We start from the raw sequence: 16,859 nt of genomic DNA, 5'->3' as shown, positions 1-16,859 counted from the left end.
TGTGAACAAGTATAAGGGGAAAAATACCCATGAAATTTAACAAGTTTTTATCCCAATACTGCAAAACATTGCCCTAGGATGTGTGTTCTAGCTTCAAGCCATGTGCAAAGATTGGGCACACCTTAGGCTATAGGTGCTACTCAACTTACTGTCTTTCTCAGATTCATACCAAAGATCAGTTACTCCAGAAGAGGTGCCCTCAGGGGGGAGTCAATTTCTGACAATGTCCTATGTCATATCTTAACACTATCCCAAGTTGTCTTCAGAATTTGAGCTCCTATATCAAATCCTGTAATTCAAAGCTTGTACTTTCCACTTTTAGTTTTTAACTTTACTTTTTTTTTTGTTGTTGTTGTTGTTTCCTAACAAAAAGCTTTACCAAGGGGCTGGGGCTCAGAGGTAGAACACTCACCTAAGGCACTGGGTTCAATCCTCAGCACCACATAAAAATAAAATAAAGATATTGTGTTCACCTACAACTATAAAATAAATGTTTTAAAAAAGCTTCACCAATACCTACTAATCAATCACACCTTTCTTTTTGAATTTTTTTTTTTCCAACTGGCTTCCAAGATATCTTTCTTGGTTCTTCCTAAACAGCTAGTCTTTTCTGGTTTCTCCTTTGCCAGTTCATCATTATCTCCCTAACCTCTAGAAGTCAGATTACCTCAAGATTCAATCTTTGGACATATCTATTAAATGTCACTGGCTGGATGAACCCATAAATCTAATGATTCATATCATATATATCACCTCAGTTTCTAATTGTATACCTGTAACCCAGACCTTGTTTATCTCTCATTAAATGTGTAATTAACTATAGATATTTTCCAGTATCAGTTTATAGTCAACTCCAATTTTCTAGCTTTTCAGTCCAAAATTACTAGTCATCTTTAACTTCCCTTTTTTCACAAACCCTGAATCTAATCCATCAAAACAATCCATCAAATTCATCTTCAAAACACATTCCAAATCTAATCATTTCTTACACCTGCATCATCATAGGTTTAAATAACCATTGTCTCTTAACCTGGATTACACCAATAGCCAAAACTTTTGAACAGGATATTCTCTGACTTTAAACCCTCCAATGGCTACTTACCTCACTGAGCATAAAAATAAATACAATGGCATTTAAAGTTCTACTTAATCTGCCTCCCCACTACATCTCAGACCTGATTTCCTACCAATAATTACCTAATTTATTTGATACCAGGTTCATGGAACTCTGTGCTGCACAAACTATACATAAAGCAAGCTCCTAAACCAGGCCCTTGACACTGTTGTTGCATCAGCCTGAACACTTTTCCTTCAGATCCCTCCATTCTGGCTCCAAGACTTCCTTCTGATCTTTTCTCATATGTCAATTCATCAGTGAGGACTTCCCTGACCATCTCATAGAAAATGTCAACTCCTGGCTGGCCCTCACATTTTCTATTCCCCTTATTTTACTGCATTTTCTCAGTAGCAATTCTGGCCATCCATTATGTTATTTATCTACTCATTAACTTGTTTGTCTCTCTGTCTCCCCTAGAACCTAAGTTCAGAGGATTGGGACTTATCACTTTGTGGTCACTATTTTGTCTTCCATGCCCAAGGCTAAGTAAGTCCAGTGCATAGTATGCCCTGAAGTAATACTGAATATATAAAAAGGAAGGCAGAAAGAAATACAAGAGGACTGTTTTCATCAACTTAAACACATAATTTAACCCATTTTGGACTCCAATTTTCCTGCTGTGTAAAACATGGAGTTTGAATGTTTTAATCTTTGAAGATCTCTAGCACGCTGTCCTGCTCTGGAGTGGTCCAGCTCACAGGATAGCCCTGTGGTCAGGATGGGCACATAAACTATCTTAATATTAACATACTAACATATTTTTTTCTCCTGAAAATTTGAATATAGCAGAGATCTGTGAGTTCCCTTTATTCTTCTCTGGATAGGACTTAACTCTTACTTAGTTTCTTCCCATTATTAAGGAGTAAAGTATGGGTTTTATCTATAAGGTCAGAAGCAATCACCAAGACCCACATTCACATTACAACAGATTTCCTTACCTCCACTGCAGTGGGCAGCTGGAGCAGGGACTGCCAGGACTGCTGTGGGCTTGTGGGCTCAGGAAAAAGGCAAGAGGAGAAGTAGCCAGAACACAATCAGCACTAAACGGGATTTTAACAAGGGAGAAAGCTGGAGTTGATGTGGGTGAGAACTTATGCTGGTTTACATCGGCTCCTCGGCAAAGAGTAGAGATTCTGACAAGGACCATGGTAGGAAAAAAGAGGGTCAGTGATAATTTATCATCCAAAAAGAACATATTTAAAGTAGTTAGTTTAGAAATCAAGAAAATTAAGTGGTCAAAAATCATTCTCAAATATTCTACTTCAGTTCCAATGTCAGCAAAGAATGATGGGCTAAAACTTAATCTACAAAATTAAAGCCAAAAGTTTAAGCTTTGACTATTCAAAGTATTTAGAATTGACTTTGGGACAAACCAAACACTGTATAAATTTGCAACTCATCAACTAGTAAAAAGCAGGTAACAGTTCATGTTCAATGACTAAAACTTCCTAAAGAAATGTATATGTCCACAAAAGTAAAACATCCTCAAAAGTTTATAAATTTCTGACTATATCTACCATGACACCAAGTTATTTCGCTAACTCTTCCCTAATGAGTACATTAAATTATGTCATTTCATTCCCTACAATAAACTTTGCTTCTATTTAAATGTGCTTCTATTTTAATTTTAAATTTAAATTTCTGGGTTCCTTTTCTCCCTGAAAACAATCTAACCATCTTTTTATTTTTATTTTTTGTGGTGCTGGGGATCAAACCCAGGGCCTTGTGCATGCGAGGCAAGCATTCTACCAACTGAGCTATATTCCCCAGCCCCAATCTTAATATGTTCAGTCCTACTGAAGGTTATTAAATAAGATAATTAGATTCAAAACAGACAGGTGATAAATATAGATTTCTAATTTGTTGTCAATGGTAGATATGACCCAGATGATGAAAAATAAATGACAGATTTACAGTATTTAATTTGCTATAACATTGGCATGGCATATATATATATATATATATATATATATATATATATATATATAAAATATTTAATTATAATATTTTAATTACAAGATTAAAAAGTTACTTAAGTATCATAAAAGCACCTAACCTGTTTCAAAATAACATTACTTTCCTGTATTATTACTGCTGACTCTTTAGAATATGGATATGGTGTCCTTCTGCTTATGTTTAATTACACATATTTAGAAGAAATCTTTGCCTTCCTTCTCATTAACCCTTGAACTGACTTCAGCTTATTTCTTAGGTAAGTACATTGGAGGCAGGTGTGATAAAATAGGAAAGGGGAGGTTGGACAACTATTTAAAATTAGTCATGCCCAAATTTCCACAAGCTCAACATATTTTTCCTTGTATATAAGTTAGAGCTAATTAAACATACAATACACCACTTAATATTTGTTAGCATGAACAATATTGCTTATATCAAGTTTGAGAGCCTTAAATCTTACCACATAAAATGAAATTTAACTATTTTGATGGATGAATATATTATTGTTATTATAAAAGTCTATGACAACCAAATTTCATTTCCTTTTTAATCCTAATTACCACTCTGCAAACTGGTTATATGATGGGGTTTGAATCTAAGAAGCTGTGTTTGATAATGGAAAGATGATTTATAAACTACTTACTAGTTCCTTGGGTAGTATTTTCCAAATTTAGTCATTAAAACAAATACAAGGATTCCCAATACCACTGTATCAATATTCAAAAAAGCATGACTATTGACCACTTACATTTTTTTAAACTACAAACTACATTTTAAAATTTCATTTTCCTATCAAGTCATCTTTACTTTAATTAAGTTTCTTTTTTATGGCCATTTATAAGGGAATAAAATGCCCGATTATTTACTTCAAACAAGTGCTATTTTCCGGGGTCTGGTAGAATTAGTAGTAATTCAATCAATGAGCATCAACAGACATTGAAAGGCATCAGCCCAAAGGAAGCCACTGAAGAAATCCGACTAAGCCATAATGTCTGGGCATAAGCACTAACACCCAGGAAAAAAATCTGAAGTGCACTCTCTCCACCCTGTGAGTTAAGCAAAGGCATTTCAAGGTGAAATGGATTCTAGGACTCTTCTTCCATTGGTTCTCTATCTGATCAATTCCCTCAGCACTTCATTAAATAAACCTCAGTGGCTCTTGGAAATGTCACTCTGCAGTGGAGCCTTTCCTCATTTCTGAGACTTGAAATTCTCACATGATAAAGCACTTTTTTATATTGACCTATAGAGAAATAAGATTTAAGGCACATCCTAAAGGAGCCCCAGTTTGGCTCTAAAAGGGCAGGTCTGAGGGTCTGAGCTGACAGGCTAGGGGCAGAAATGCAACACTCTTCAGTCAGAGGAGGTACTTTTCATTTCCATCTATTTCTCACATTCCTGGGGCTTGTATTTGCAGCTTTGACACTAATTTTAAACTAGCACTTGCTTTCAATACAAGGAAAAAATTATTTTCGTTGTTATCGCAGTTCCCCAAGTGCCTAGGAACCCCTAAAATTATATCCAACTCAAGTTTCCTGAATTGGAAACTCCACAGCCTTGGACAGGGACCACGAATTTGACCTTGAATTACTGAAGCCAGCTCAACCCTCTTCCCGACAGGCATCTCCAAGGCAGTCTTCATCCAAGCAAATGAAGCTGTGTTAGTTGGCATTAGTTCTTTTCCTGACATTCTCCGGTTTCCAGTCAGAGACCCCAGCCTCCTTACTGAATCCGCAGGCAAGGTGCGCCCAGTCTCTCCCTTCTCCGTTTCATCATTCTCCTGGCTATTCAAGCTCTGCCCTCCTTGGCAGGAACTTCTCTCACACAAGGGATACATCAGCCAAAAGAAATTTACAAAGGCTCCCCAAACTTACAAGGAAAATTAAAGAACTTTTCTCCAAAACCATGATATTCAGAATCCCCTCTCCCCCCTAAAAAAGACCTAAGAGCCCAGGAGGCAGTAGGGAGCCAGAGTGAATTTCAGATCCCAAATGAATCAGCTGTCCTCTGATCTGCCTGACATCATTCACACTCAGTAGACAGCAAATCAGAGCCCCAGAGAGCACCTTGTTCCTTGTCAGTGACAAGCACCAAATTCCCTCCCCGACAAATCAGCTGCAACCTCCAACTCAGAGTTGGCAGCAGTGAAGGCCCTGGCAGAAACTGTACATACCAACTTGAAAACTCACACTATGTCAGAAATACTATTAACCCAGGAGGCATAGGCCAGGCTACAACAGCTGTTGCAATGAGCCGGGGATTAGAAGATAGCTCATTAATTTACCAATTTGGGATCTGTAATATGCTAAGAATAATCGGGCATTTCTGCAACACTGTTCATTCCCAGGCCTAGAGAAGGATGACAGGGCCTTAACATTAGAGCTTAAAGTATAGTCTTATTCAAATTCTGACTCTGACCAATTTAAGGAACTCATACTGCTTGAAAGCTCGAAACCACTTTTTATTCAATTTCTATTATTATCTAATCATTTGAAAAATCTTGTAATGAGAAAAGCCATAAGGAAAGTTGAGAAAATAAACCCATGGGCTGGGATTGTGGCTCAGTGGCAGAGTGCTTGCCTCGAGCATGTGAGGAACTATGTTCAATCCTCAGCACCACATACAAAAATAAATGAACAAAATAAAGACTGTGCCCATGGGGAAAAAAAAAGAAAAAGAAAATAAGCCCAGAAACTAGTTTAATTTCATTCAGTAACCATTAATGAAAGCATTTTTTTTTTGAAAGAGAGAGAGAATTTTTTTTTTAATATTTATTTTTTAGTTTTCGGCAGAAACAACACCTTTGTTTGTATGTGGTGCGAGGATCGAACCCGGGCCGCAAGCAAGCCAGGCGAGCGTGCTACCACTTGAGCCACATCCCCAGCCCAAATGAAAGCATTTATATGGCAGACTTTCTACAAGACTTAAAGTAAGCTGCAGAAGATCTCTTTTGAATTAAGCTACTTAACTTGTGTATGCTTTGGTTTCCCCACCTGTGAAATGAAGATAATTAAGGATGTAGTGAAGATAGGTACTTTCTGTCTTACATATATCTATCACAGAGAAAGCACCATAGAAGTGTTAGCTATTGATACCGGTCTTCCTCTCCGGGAACTATCTCCCACACTAAAGGGCATATGTCTAAATGAATAGGAAATCATCTGAGAAAGCCAAGGAACAAGGTAAACTATGAGTTAGAGACTGGCAGCCAAAAGGTAAGCAACAGTCTTGACCCTGCTGCAGAGGACCCAGCTAACACCAAAGGGCTCTTCTCATTCATCTAAATGGTAGAGTATGTTAAACTGTTTTCTAGAGTAACATTCAAAGGACTAACTAATTCATACTCCAACCAGTGCTTTTTCAATGTAGGTCACGGCTCTTTGGAAAATCTTAAAACCAACTTAGGAAGTCAGGATCAACTTTTTTTTTTTTAAGAGGATACAGAAATAGAAAAGAGAATATGAGAGCTTCACATATAAATTCTGTGAAATGTGTTTCTGACAACTACTGCTGAAATAATATAAACTATATGCAAACATGCATCATGAATAGCAATGAAAATCTATTTGTTATTAAGTGTCAGTGTCTAAAATATTTGAAAGACACTGTTCTGTTCTGTTTTGTTTTTGATTTTTATTCTGGTACTAGGAATTTAACCCAGGGCATTGTGCATGCTAGGCCTACCACTGAACTACATCTCTGGCCCTTTCTTTTTTTTTTTTTTTTAATTTTTTTATTGTTGGTTGTTCAAAACATTACATAGTTCTTGATATATCATATTTCACACTTTGATTCAAGTGGGTACCCTTCTTAAATTTTATTTTGAGACAGGGTCTAAGTTGCAGAGACTGGCCTCCAACTTGTGATACTCCTACCTCAAACTTCCATGCGGCTATAATTACAGGTGTTCATCATTGTACCAGGCTCACAGTTCTAGTTTAATCACGCAAGCAAATTCCCAACACTTAGCATCTGTAGGCACTCACTTTTCCCCCCACATATTTGTTTAATTCCTCAGCTCTCACAGCTCCGGTTCTCCATGAGTCCTAAAGATAACCGAATTCTCTCTCAGATATGTAACACCTCTCAGTAGTGCACTTTGGAAAGCATCACATTGATATCAAGGTCAGTCACAAAAGCCCCAGCCTCAGGCTGTCCCATCCGCAGCTGAGGCTTGCAATTATGGTAGGGTTCTAAGTTTCCTCTCGGTATTCTCCAGTTCTTCTTAATACTCAAGACAGGGCTCAACACTTTGCGGTACAGCAAATGAAACATCTACCTTTTCTTATTCATTTATACAACTTGATCGCAAACTTAGAGCCAGGGTAGAAAGGCCTCTGACATGGATCACTCATTTTAGAGATCCTGTGTTTGTGAAATAACATAAACACTAAAAAAGTTAGCTCATTAAAGAAATGAGGATGGGGGCTAGGGCTGTAGCTCAGTAGTAGAGTGCTTGCCTAACATGCATGAGGCGCTGGGTTCGATCCTCAGCACCACATAAAAATAAATAAATAAAATAAAGGCATTCTGTCCATCTACAAACCCAGGGGGAAAAAAAAAGGAAAGAAAGAAATGAGGATGCCTCTGCCAATGAGATATGACATTCTGCCCTAACAAAATGGAACCCTAAAAATCCACTCTTGTAACTTACTGTTTGGGCTCCAGGAAAACACTTTTCCATATTTTCATTCCCATATCCTTAAAAAAAAAAAAGGCAACTCTGTTGGAATTCCATGTGTGGATTATAAAACTGTAAATTTCAGAGAAAACTGTGCTTGAGAGTATGGAATATTTGGGCAGCACAGGGTTTTTGAAATGAAAAGACAACCTGTCAAATCTTTCTCTCAGATAATATGAAAATAATAATCTATTGCCTAAAAAAATTATTGACCTATACTAGAGTTAAACATCCACTTACCTGACTTCCTTCTGTTTACATTCATGGTTCTGAAAGTACTCATAATTTAAGTCAGGGTTCATAACAATTGTACACAGCAATTGAGAATCATTTTGAAGAATTAAGGAATTCATATTACTAGTAAATGTATTTAGGAACATTACAAAGGTAAGAAACCAACATTTTACACTGGCAAATGTTTAATTAATGCTAGAATCATAATTAACTTTATAAAAATGCATATCAGAGGTAATTAGAAATTATTTTAATAAGTTGAATTTAATCTTTAGTAATTTTGAATATTTAAAAAGAAGAATTTTTAAAGTATGGAAATTCTCCATTTTTGCATTTTAATTTATATTTTTGGTACTCTCTGAATACAACATCTTATTTTAAAATCCTACAGATCACTAAAAATGAAAATAAGTTGTACTCACTACAGAGGGGAAAATAAGAAAGTAGAGCTTGGGAAAGAAAAAAGAAAATTTACAAACAAGTTGTTCAAATTAAATTTGGAAAAAAACATTTGCTAACACCAAAAATGAACAGATTTTACCTGTACTTTACAAAAAGGCACACATAAAATTATTATCACTTAAGAAAACAGTAAATAAACAGAAATCATGGCCTTCAAAAAAGACAAGTAAATTCCATACAGAATGCTAATGTGATTGCTCTTAAAAAGAATAATACTATTTATCCAATATTTACCCAAATACAAAGATTCTCCCTTCATGGTTTAAAAGTAAAACAATCATAAAAAAACAAAGGGAAAGTTAGGTTTAATGTAAATGATTATGAAATTTGATGCTAAAATGCCTAAACATAAAAAGATGATTTAAAAAATGATAAAACAAATAGGATAGAATAAAGACTTAAATAGGGGGCTGGGGCTGGGACTCAGTGGTGGAGTCCCTGCCTTGCATATGTGAGGCACTGAGTTCAATCCTCTGTGCCACATAAAAATAAATAAATAAAGATATTGTGTCCATTTAAGAAAATATTTTTTAAAAATACTTAAATAAAATTAGTAACTTAACTGGTATTAAAGTAAGAGACAAAAATCATGCCTAACATTTTTAAAGGAAAATATTACTCAGTTCTATAGATTACAATAGGAACAAAATCATATTAGACAACAAATTATAATATACATATTACTGAGCTACGTGAATATGAAAAAAGGGAAGTAAAAATGAATGAGAATTTCATTAGATTTATACTTGATGCAAAAAAAATATACATTTTGAGAGAACCAAAAAAAAATCTTCCAATTTTAGGTACTGCCCTAAAAGACTAGAATATTTCCATGTGTAACTATGACATTATGGAACAGAACTAGCCATTCCACTACAAACCACCATATGACTAGACAAAATCCATAAGGCAACAGTTTTCAGGCTCTGGGAAACAGGTAATACAAGAATATACACCCAGAAAGAAAGAAAATTCAAAATGTGAGCTGCCCGCAAACTGCCTGGGAACACTTTTCTTACATGACACAGAGAGCTAGAGTTCAAATAGAGCACAGTAGTTCCACAAAGCTGAGGTGGCACATGTTAGAAGTCAGGGAAGCTAATCAAATAGACATTAATAATTCATCAAGAAAAACAACATATTAGGCCATAAAAGAAATCTCAAAAAATTTCAGGGGCTGGAATTGTAGCTCAGTGACAGAACACTTGCCTAGCATGTGCTGGGCAAAAATAAATAAATAAATAAAAATAAAGGCATTGTGAAAAAATTCTTTAAAAAAAAAGAAAAGAAGTTTCAAAAGGTTAAAATCCTATAAGTTACATTGCCTGACCAAAACCTGAAACTCAATTACCATAAAATACCCCAATATTTGGAAAGTAAATAACACACTTCTAAATAATCTACTGGTCAAATATGAAATGACAAAGGAAACTAAAAAGTACTTTGGATTAAACTATAATGAAGATACATGTACCAAACTTTATAGAATACAGCTAAAAGAGTTCTGAGAGGGAAATTTATACCTTTAAATGTTTATACTAAAACTTTTGTTATATAACTCTTGACACAATTTTTAAAGCTTTAAGAATTAATTCAAAGGGATTAAAACCCACACATTTAAAAGGTAAAATTATAAACTTCTAGATTGGCAAAGATCTTCATGATCTTGGGATAGGCAAAGATTTCTTGGACAGAACATGATTAGATACTAACCATGAAAACTCACAAACTAAACAATATTATAATTAAGACTTTCTGCTCTTTGAAACATGATATTCTAAAAAGGATAAGGTAAGCCACAGACAGGAAGAAAATAGTCTCTCTCTGTTTTAGAAAAGTGTATAATATCTGGAACTATACCTCTCTTACAACTCAAAAATCATTTTAAAAATTCGGTTTTTTTCAAAATGGGCAAAAGATTTGAACATTTATTTCATAAAATAAGATATACAATGACCAACAAGGGCATGGAAAACATCATTATTCATCTGTGAACTACAGGTTAAAACCTCAGTGAGATACCAGTCTATACCTACTCAAAAGGCTCACATGTAGTAACACGTGTCAGTCGGAAATTCAAGCACATTTTACCTAGTTCTCTGCTAAGGCTATCAGGAGGCTGTAATCAAGGTTTAACTGGGCTGTTTTCCTTTAGGAGACGTGATTCAGGAAGAATTCACTTTTTGGGGGAAGGGTGGGGAAGTACTGAGGATGGATCCCAGGACTTCCTGCATGCTAGCCAAGTACTCTATCACTGAGCTAAACTCCCAACTCAGTAAGAATACACTTCTAAGCCCATTCAGGTAGTTGGCAGGTATTTCCTTGTTGCTGTAGGACAAGGGGTCCTAATTTCTTGCTGGCTATCAGTTCCTAGAAGCTACTAGAAGTTCCTTTTCACCTAGGCTTTCCCAACATGGCTGCTTACTTCACCACACCAGTATGGTGTGGTGAATCCACTAGCTGGATAAAATCTTATATATTATTGTCCCAGAAGTGACAGCCCATCTGATAGGGTTCTGCTAGATTTTAGGAAACAACAGTTTATTGTCTTCAGTATTAATTTCAGTTACGTAAAATGTTTGCTTGTTAATGACCTTATTTTTAAAATCTGAATCTACCATCTTCTAGGTCAATGAAGTTTTATAAAAATACAGATACCCGGATTTACTCCAGACTCACTGTATCCCTTTACTTGATATTCCCAATATATTTTCAGTATTTTCTTGGTTTGTGGGTCGTGTCACAAGATTACTATATATTATACAACAAGATATTTTTCCACTGTAAAAACTATGTTCATGTTTTCTAAGTCAGATATAATATTCAGTGTCTTCTTTGAAAAGAACTTCTCTTAGCAACATGTTGTTAAGACTTTTTGGATTGAATTTACTATTCTTATTTTGCATGCCACAGAAACAACTCAATTCCTTTGTTAGTTGTATTATTTTTATTATAAACATTTATCTGAACTTTCACCACTGAAAAATTATCGGTAATAAATTAATCACAGATAGTTAAGTCTTTGTCATCTACAGAGATTTTGTCTTATGCCGATCCTGTCTGAAGGCTCTGCAATCAACCAGAAGTCAGATTCTGGGCCTTAACAAAAAAGTACTCAGAGATTCAGAAAAAAAGGACTACAGCAGGTATTTAAAACCACTGAGATGTCAAAGAATAGACTCTTGGGCACAAGCTTCCAGTGGCATCACTTGGACAATTGGACAATTTCCAGAGCATTCCAGTGTATTGAGTCAGAATTTCCAAAACTCTTTTTAGTTGACAAGCAGAATGTTAACCTAAGATTCAGTGAAATAAGAATTAACATACAGGACTGAATGAACTGAAGAGAGATGACTGTAGTCGTATGTTTGAAATACTTATTTTCTATGTCAGAAATTCAAGCACATTTTAGCTCTCTGCTAAGGGTATCAGGAGGCTGCAATCAAGGTGTATCTGAGCTGTTTGTTCCTTTAGGAGACTTGATTCAGGAAGAATTCACTTTTTTGGAGGAGTGGGAGAGGGTGATAGGCAGTACTGAGGATGGATCCGAGGACCTCCTGCATGCTAGCCAAGTACTCTACTACTGAGCTAAATCCCCAACTCAGAGAGAATACTCTTCTGAATCCATTTCTATATATGCCTACTTTCTATATATGAGACACTGTGCATGTACAAAATGTAACAACAAATTCCATTGTTATATATAATGTGTGAATTTAAAAAAAAGAAATGAAAAGAGACATTGAAAAGGATAAAAGATAAGACTTATGAATATGAGGAAGAAAAATCCAACAAGGACCACTAAAGTTTCCATCTTGAGGAAGTGCTACTACTTAGTAAGCTAGAAAATAAGAGTAATGCTGTTTTGTGAGAAAGACAATGACTACAGATTCATAAATGCTGAAGAAAGTTGAGGTCTCTGCAATATCCAAGTAGATTATAGTAAACTGACAGTTGTGAGGGCTAGAAATATAAATGTAGAATCATGAACTTAACAATGAGTTATTTCAACATAAACAATAACAAAAATGAGCTCTCAAGAATTTTTAGGTTCTATGTCCATGTACTTACAGTTCAGTAACAACTATGTCCATTTTCTAAAAACAAAATAATTTCTGTAAAGAAATTAGTGATGATTACTGTAACACCCCTGCCAACTTCTGCCAATACTTGCCTTCCCTCTAGATAGGTAGAGAAAATATGTGAAATCATTTTCTATAAAAGACCAAATTTTTTAAAAATATTTATTTTTTAGGTGTAGATGGACACAACACAATGCCTTTATTTTTATGTGGTGCTGAGGATCGAACCCGGGTCTCGCCCGTGGTAGGCGAGCGCTCTACCGCTGAGCCACAATCCCAGCCCAAAAGACCAAATTTTTAAAAGATAGGTTCTTACATAGAAAAAAGGTTACCAACTCTGCCTTCACAGTGCTTAAAGGCACCAAAATTACCACTTTTCAAAACCCCACAGAAAAACTAATCATCATCAATACCTCACGGGTTTATTACACTTATGTATCAGGTGATATCTCTTTTCAGTATATTATCCAGAAGCACTGATCCAGACATCAAGTTATATCACAGTGGGGAAGTACACGACAATGTGTCAGTTTCAGAAACACAAAGTTTCACACCTCACATCCTTGAACCCCAGGAAGGAACTCTTCAGGGCTCTAAGAATAAAAGCCAGCAAGACAGACAGACAGACAGACACACACACACACACACACACACACACACCACAATGGGCGAGACAGCTACCTTCTTCACTCTTAAAATCATTCCTTACCTCCACTGACAGCAGATATCCTCTAAGGAATAATGCAAGACATTTTGTGAAATCTGAGGCCAACTACCTTGATATGAAAATGATATTAGAAAGACGTGACTTTCTGGGTAACTTGTGACATGAACACTATTCACAAAGAACTCCCATTGGTAAGGGTTAGATATTAGTGCTGAAATTTGCAAACAAAACAAGTAATCCTAAATGAAAAGTATTGCCAGAAAGAGGTCCCCTCCACAGAATTGTACAAAGAAAGCCATTTAGAACCATTTTTATCTTGAAAAAACAAAATACTCTCCTGGCTTGGGTAAATAAATATAAATAACTTCAAAACTCCAAATTCTTTTTTCCCAGATATGTACACTTAAAACAAGGTTATCAATTTCTTGAGGTATAATATTCTGCACTAGATTTTTTAATGCATTTTTTTAAAAACCTAGATGGGTTTAAATATAAATAGCTTTCTAAAAATAAGAATGATTTAATTTCAGGAAGATAAGTTTAAAATAAACGATATGTGGCGCTGTGGGCTGGCGGGCTAGTGGGATGGCAGATGAGGAAGAAGACCCGACGTTTGAAGAGGAAAATGAAGAAATTGGAGGAGGTGCAGAAGGTGGACAGGGAAAAAGAAAGAGACTTTTTTCTAAAGAATTACGATGTATGATGTATGGGTTTGGGGATGACCAGAATCCTTACACTGAGTCAGTGGATATTCTTGAAGATCTTGTCATAGAGTTCATCACTGAAATGACTCACAAGGCAATGTCAATTGGAAGACAAGGTCGAGTACAAGTTGAAGATATCGTCTTCTTGATTCGAAAGGACCCAAGGAAGTTTGCTAGGGTTAAAGACTTGCTTACCATGAATGAAGAATTGAAACGAGCTAGAAAAGCATTTGATGAAGCAAACTACGGATCTTGATAATTTTTGTACTTCATGAAATTTCATTATATTCTGTGGAAATCATATATAATAATTGTGTATTTTGTTCAGTAATGTCCTAATATCTAGGCATGTAAATGAAAGATGGAGAAACAAAGTTTTCAGCCTTTATTTTCATGTCTTTGATTTTAGAGTGATCCTTGAGCCTTTAATTGCCTGCCTTTACATGACTATACTTGAATTACTTACTGAGTTTAATGACTACATGTAAGTTAAAGTACCTTACAAATTATGCAGTTCCTTCTGACTTTTGACTATCTAAAGGATGAAGTAGTATTTATGTGTTAGGTATATTTGTGCCATTATAAGCTATACTATAGCTGTTTAATATGTGAAATCTAAGTGTCATTTTGACTATGACAGCTGAGACATATGCCTTACATATTCTGAAGTTTTTAGACAACAGTGATCTTGAGATGTTATTAAAGATAGTGAACTGGTTTTCTTTTAAGGAGATGATATTTGAAACTACAAGTTTTTTGTAAGAATGTTTATGTGTCTTAAATGATAATTTGTTTTAATATTTTCTAAAGAGTGATTTTTTTATTTTTATTTTTTTGGAAACTTGAAAGTTTCATGTTGATGCTTCCATGTTGAAAGACTTTTTTGATTTAAAATCTTTTGGACTTAAAGTTACTTTTTAAGTTTTAGAACTCATTTTCCCAATCATCTATTTTCAGGAGCAGGAATGGCAATGTTTAATGAGCTAATGATAGGATAAGCATTTGGGGTAGTGTTTTTTTAACATATTTGTAAGTACTTGTGGAAATTTGTAGTTGACTAAAACTGTATGTAGCTACAAAAACCACTTTTGTAGTTCACAGTATACAGGTTTTGTGTGAATTTAGCTTACTGCATTAAATTATTGCCCTTAGCTTAAAATAAGGATTAAAATTGCATTTAAAGAGATCACTGGCCTGCCAGGTAGGGGAAGGGTGACCACCGACAGAAAAGGCCCAGTGGCCCAGGGCGGGACAGAGCTTCCAATCACTCCTGCAAGGTAGGCGGGCCTGCGACCCACCGGCAGAAGAGGAGCAGTCGCCTGCTGAGAGGTTGAGCCGCCCCCTCCCCCTGCGCCGGCATAGTAGAGGGAACTGGGACCAAAGACAGAGCAGGCCCAGCGGCCTGCTGAGGGGCAGAGCCGCCCCCCACCCCCCTCGCCTGCCAGGTAGGGGAAGGGTGACCACCGACAGAAAAGGCCCAGTGGCCCAGGGCGGGACAGAGCTTCCAATCACTCCTGCAAGGTAGGCGGGCCTGCGACCCACTGGCAGAAGAGGAGCAGCCGCCTGCTGAGAGGCTGAGCCGCCCCCTCCCCCTGCGCCGGCATAGTAGAGGGAACTGGGACCAAACACAGAGCAGGCCCAGCGGCCTGCTGAGGGGCAGAGCCGCCCCCCACCCCCCTCGCCTGCCAGGTAGGGGAAGGGTGACCACCGACAGAAAAGGCCCAGTGGCCCGCGGCGGGACAGAGCTTCCAATCACTCCTGCAAGGTAGGCGGGCCTGCGACCCACCGGCAGAAGAGGAGCAGCGGCCTGCTGGGAGGCAGAGCCGCCCCCTCCCCCCTGCGCCTGCAAGGTAGTCGGAACTGAGACCACCATCAGAACAGGTCAGACCTGCAACCGAGAGACAGAACAGGCCCAGTGGCCTGAGGAAGGGTAGAGCCGCCCCCCCCCCACACGCCTGCAAAGTAGGCGGACCTGCGACCCACTGGCAGTACAGCCCCAGAGGCCTGCAGAGGGGCAGTGCCGCTGCCTGCGCCTGCAAAGTAGGCAGAACTGCGACCACCGACAGAACAAGCCTAGCGGCCTGCAGAGGGACAGAGCCGCCGCCCGCGCCTGCAAGGACGGCAGACCTGCTACCGACTGGCAGAGCAGGCCCAGCGGCCTGCCGGCGTGGTAGGCACATTGCCCCAATTGGCGGAGGGGCAGAGCCGCCGCCCGTGCCTGCGAGGGAGACTTTGCAACTATACAAGACCAATATAAATATATAGGGGGAAAATTCAATAGCACAACAGTTTCACCAAGAAGAAAGGAACGCGAACAGTATGAAGAGACAAGGAAAGAAAGGACCACAAGCATTGCAGGTCAACTCAACTTTAGAAGAGGTAATAGCTGCAGCTGATGGAATGTCAGATAAAGAATTCAGGATATACATGCTTCAGATGATCTGGAGTCTCAAGGAAGACATCAGACAGCAAAATCAGACAATGAAAGATCACTTCAACAATGAATTACATAAACAAATCCAAGAAGCAAAAGATCAACTATACAGGGAAATAGAGGTTATAAAAAACAAACAAACAGAAATCCTAGAAATGCAGGAAGCAATAAGCCAACTTAAAAACTCAATTGAGAATACTACCAGCAGAGTAGAACACTTAGAAGACAGAACATCAGACAATGAAGATAAAGTATATCAACTTGAAAAGAACATAGACAGCTCAGCAAGACTGTTAAGAAACCATGAGCAGAACATCCAAGAAATATGGGATAACATCAAGAGACCAAATTTAAGAGTCATTGGGATACAGGAAGGAACAGAGTTTCAAACCAAAGGAATGAGCAATCTATTCAATGAAATAATTCGAGAAAACTTCCCAGATTTGAAGAATGAGACAGAACCCCAAATCCTAGAAGCCTACAGGACGCCGAATGTGCAAAATCATAAGAGACCCACACCTA

General features: G+C 37.4%; 2 protein-coding genes across 6 annotated transcripts in view; one reads left to right on the top strand and one right to left on the bottom strand.

Annotated features, from left to right (window-relative positions):
• Positions 1 to 16,859, bottom strand: part of Mast2 (microtubule associated serine/threonine kinase 2) — a 193,600-nt gene that overhangs the window by 86,075 nt on the left and 90,666 nt on the right. The gene's annotated exons all lie outside the window — the stretch shown is intronic.
• On the top strand, positions 13,764 to 14,906 carry LOC139707449 (transcription initiation factor TFIID subunit 13). The gene has a single exon (XM_071618727.1). It carries the CDS (start codon positions 13,785 to 13,787, stop codon positions 14,157 to 14,159), a length of 375 nt encoding a protein of 124 aa, XP_071474828.1. The 5' UTR covers positions 13,764 to 13,784; the 3' UTR covers positions 14,160 to 14,906.

The sequence above is a fragment of the Marmota flaviventris genome, chromosome 10, assembly GCF_047511675.1.
Source record: "Marmota flaviventris isolate mMarFla1 chromosome 10, mMarFla1.hap1, whole genome shotgun sequence".
In the NCBI taxonomy this organism is placed as follows: domain Eukaryota; kingdom Metazoa; phylum Chordata; class Mammalia; order Rodentia; family Sciuridae; genus Marmota; species Marmota flaviventris.
Note: the sequence above shows the minus strand (reverse complement) of the source record. Positions and strands in the feature narration are given on the sequence as shown.